General features: G+C 34.4%; 1 protein-coding gene across 1 annotated transcript in view; it reads right to left on the reverse strand.

Moving 5' to 3' along the window:
* Window positions 1-1,517: 1,517 nt before the first annotated feature.
* LOC107676454 (general transcription factor IIH subunit 1-like) overlaps window positions 1,518-4,472 on the reverse strand; it is an 11,079-nt gene continuing 8,124 nt past the window's right edge. Inside the window, exons 2-7 of the mRNA XM_016471002.1 lie at window positions 4,178-4,266; window positions 3,953-4,070; window positions 3,784-3,874; window positions 3,512-3,627; window positions 3,315-3,407; window positions 1,518-2,181 (exon numbers count right to left, since the gene is read on the reverse strand). Coding sequence (XP_016326488.1) covers window positions 2,095-2,181; window positions 3,315-3,407; window positions 3,512-3,627; window positions 3,784-3,874; window positions 3,953-4,070; window positions 4,178-4,266 — 594 coding nt within the window. The 3' untranslated portion in view covers window positions 1,518-2,094. The remainder of the gene's footprint in view (window positions 2,182-3,314; window positions 3,408-3,511; window positions 3,628-3,783; window positions 3,875-3,952; window positions 4,071-4,177; window positions 4,267-4,472) is intronic.

The following is a 4,472-nucleotide window of genomic DNA, read 5'->3' on the forward strand; positions in this document are numbered from 1 at the left end:
TGTGTGTTTGACAGCTGACTGAAAACTGACCGGCGCTACTTCCTCATTAGGCTCCACTCACTGTGAGGCGCAGTGATTCACACTAAGCGCGGGGAACTATTTCTGGCGCCTTTGGACAATATTTGCCATCAAGCACTTGGGAAACTTTACATATTAAATATATTATCAAAGTAAATAAATCTGCTAATCATGCATTAAAAGTTCAAGTTTTATTAAAAAACATCTGGTTTACAAACAAATAACTGTCACAGACGCGTAGGTGTTCTAGCAGTAGATTGGGGTCCACTGGTCCATTAAAAGCTCTTGCTGGTATTGATTGATATTCGAGATGCCCTCGAGAATGAAGCCTGTTTCATCAGCAAGCAAAAATAGCAAAGACCCAACCCTCAAACATCTTACAACCTTGAAGTGAATGTGTTTAAGCACCGGATTCAGATATAGATGTATGCATTTTATTATATAAAGACAGCCATCACCAAATTCAAGCACATAATGACTAAACTGAACTGTACGGTGGGTCTTTCTTGAGAAGTTATTATAACCTACAGCAGTATTGATTATGCACTGGTCCTGCTGCATGATTTGATAAGTGACCTACTGTAAATGCAAAATCGTATTAAATATTACTTCTTCATTTTCAGTTGCTCAAAATCTGTTTAAAAGTTTGGTTTGAGCATGTTTAAGAACATTATTTTATTTATTAAAATAAAAATAAATAAATAGAAATATATAGAAATAGAAAAATGCAAGTGATGAAAATCGATACAAAGTAAAAAAAAAACAATAGTTTATAACTTTATAAACTATTGTAAATGTATAAACTATATTACAATAGTTTATAAATGAATAATATAAATTTGTAAATTGATCATATAAATTACAGAATTATTATTTTTGTTATTACTATTGCTTCTTATTTTGTATTCATTTTCATCCTTTTATTTTAATTACATAGCCTATTATTTATATATGCCTGGAAAAACCATGTGTGGTAACTTGTTCTGCATTTATGAAGATTTAAAAATAATTAATCATTTAAATAAATAAGAATAAAAAATGATTCAAACATAAATAAAAAAATATTATTAGTAATAGCAATTAGTTAATATATTAATTAATTTGAAAAAAAAAAAAGATTAAAAACCCCCGGTCTAACACACACAAAAGCATGCACAAACACACTTTCTTATCAGGCATCACATTCATTTGAAACGGAACAATTCTTGTGCAAAACAGTCCAAATACAGTGCTTCCCCTTCTGATTTTCAGTGTGTAACATAACAGCTTCCTCACGGCATGTACACTTTGGTAAACGAGTACTTTGAGGAAGCTCTTTTAACGCAACACACACAAACACACGACACCAGTCGAAGAGTTTAAATCTTGACTTTATTTGCAATAACATCCAACTCAGTGCAGCTAGAGAAGACACGTTATAAAGCAGTGCGGATGAGCGTGCGCACGCGTTTGTGGCACACGGATCAGTAAATGCACTACATAGAAATTATTCATATTTATTTTTTTACAGTATTGCTATATCCCTCCCATTGGCGTGTCTTGAGCAACTGATTTCCAATCAGCCTCAAGTCTCGGGAGGGTTGAACTGGATTGCAATATCCGGTTTGTAAAGAGTCCTCCTTATCATTGACTTGAAAGCTTTTCCCTCAAACTGAGTCCTTTGCATTAAACATTGTAAGTTCCTGAGAAATCTTTCCACCGATATTATTACTGAGCCCAGTTTGGTCATTGCAGAAATACAACACTGTTAAAACTTCACTTCTTACCTAGGAACTGAAATTATCCACTGAAAAAAAAAACGGAACGAACAAAGTAAAGAGAGAAGATAATAATTAGTTATTTGTGACTGGCGCAGCCCATCTCCACGTGGACCAATAAGATTACAGAATTTGCTGCTCCAAGCCCCTCCCCCAGGCAGACGTGCTCACTAGCACCTCCAGCTCTGATTGGCTGGAAAATCCGCCCATCAGGCTCCATCCGGCCCAAGCTGGGAGAGTGTCTCTGTTCTTCTCCCTCTTTCTTTAAATTCAATCACCCAGAGTCTTTTCTCTCTTTCCTGGATTTCTCTGCATCTCCTCAGGTTTTTCTCATCATTCGGCGCGTTTGCCAGACTTGGAACTTGCTGTACGCAGCCTGAAGCATTTCCTCCAGGTGGCCCGTTAGCTGTCGCAATCAGACAACACAGGAAAGTATTATGCATTTCCACTGTAAGTGCATCAAAAATATTGATCGATGAAAAAATATAGATTACATGACCGTGCAAACCCTCAATATCAAAATGGGACTGATTGGGGAAAATCCAAATACAGTAATAACATCAGAAAATTCAGACACTTTACACCTCAAATAACACATTTATGCATGTAAGAAATTAATTTTTTATTTTTATTTTAGAACTTATTTTGAACTAAAAACTCATCAATCCTCTGGTTTTCCTCACTTTCAACTGTGATCATTGACTGTCGAAACAGACCAAAGACAATAAGCATAACATTTTTTGGTTTATTAAATGCACAATATTTTGTTTCAATAAGATTTGTTCTTTAATATTTAGAATTTTGAGGGGATTTTATGGTACTAGACAATATTTAACTCTACATTACGCACCATTTATTTTTATATAACATAATACAAATATTAGAAAAATATTTCATATGATTTTGCATTAATACAGTGTTTAAGTTAAACATACAAATCTATATTACCTAGTTGCTTTTAAGTGTTTTCAGACATTATTATAATTATAAAATACAATAATATTATAAATATTATACAATGTTATACTATTAAATTATATTTTATTATTATATTATTATAATTTAATTATAATAAATATCATAATTTCTATTAGGTATTGCATTTGTATTTCTATTTAACTTCAGGAAAGACTGCTTCATTGTGGCTGATTTGTAGATTGTACCCCCCAAAAAAATGCTCTTTATTTTGATTTTGTTTTGTATTTCCCATTTATTTCCCTTGGCAGCCATTTTTGACTGCAAAGATCACAATTGTGATTATTTTTTAAAGCATTTTCTAATCATGTCCGCAAATTTTTTTGTGTGTTCATATAGCAAGTTTTACAAAAGTCACCAAGCTTCATTAAAAAAATGTTTTTTTTGTTTAAAATGACGACCACTGATTTAAACAGTACACTATCCTGAACCAGTTCTTCCACACAGTTTAGAAATGATCGATTCTGGGCTGTCTTTCTAATAGCAGCAAGATGAGCATTAATTATTCATGTTCACTCTAAGTAGTAGAATCCATTACAGTAAATGGAGGGGGCGTGGACTTACATTTGTGCTCAAATACTGCCGTTGGATCTTTTCTTGAAAGGGGCGGAGCTTTTTCACCTGGAATCTCTCCAGGTTAGATTTCATCTTTACCACCTGTGAGCAGGAGAGACAGATGAAACAAATCATGCTGCAACAAAACAATACTACTTTAGTATTTTAATTTGTAAATATTAATAACCGAAGGTGCACTTCTTGACCTTTTCCTCCAGGAAGGGAGTGTTGATGGGGAAACAGGACCAGAAATGTCGGAGCAGCTCTCCGGCAGCTGTATATAAGTGCTTCAGCTCGCTCTGAACATCAGTTGGCACTAATTCTACATAAATAAACACAAAGAGAGTATAGATCAAGTTAATGGACAGTAAAACGGCAGTTTTAAACTTCTTGCATTAAAAAGTGCATTCAAATATCAGTGGAAGCAACATTTGATGTTATGATGGGATGAGTAGACAGTCTGAGGTCAAACTCTCACGGTTTATGGTCTGTTGGCCTCCTCCCTGCATCAGAAGCCCTCCAGGTGACAGCGCTGTGATGGCGGAGCTTGCCGCATTGCTGGACATCACCTGAAACAGGCCAGAAAATACAATATAATAAAACAGACTACAATCCAGGACTCTTAGCCATGCATGCCAGTGGTGTACCTGCGTCAGACGGGGTTTATAGTTCCTCATCTCGTGCTGGATAATGCTGATGGAGTTGATAATGTCTTGACTGGTGGTGTAATGCTGTGACTGAACAGGGATCGGGCCGTGGGAATATCTTGCAGGAACAAACAAATGTAAAATACAAAGCACTTGATATGAAGATTCACAGACTGTGAAAACCCTGTGTCAGGCAGATACAGAATAAAGGCGCTGGATGTTTACCTGTCTGATTTCTTCAGGTTCAGAGCGATGGTCTGACGCCCAGAGTCACCCTGAAGGTCATCGTACTCTATGGATTCTTGCAATTTTACCTGAAGAGCCACAAAAAAACAAAAGACTGTTATGTAATTTCTGGAAATGTAACCATCTTATATTTTTCCTAAATACTGAATATATTTCATATAATTTAATAATACAAAATATTAATTAAATATAAATAAATTAAATACATAAAAAATATGTAATTTAAATAAATGTAATATATATATATATATATATATATATATATATATATATA

This window comes from Sinocyclocheilus anshuiensis, unplaced genomic scaffold (assembly GCF_001515605.1).
Source record: "Sinocyclocheilus anshuiensis isolate Anshui unplaced genomic scaffold, SAMN03320099.WGS_v1.1 scaffold228, whole genome shotgun sequence".
Classification (NCBI taxonomy): domain Eukaryota; kingdom Metazoa; phylum Chordata; class Actinopteri; order Cypriniformes; family Cyprinidae; genus Sinocyclocheilus; species Sinocyclocheilus anshuiensis.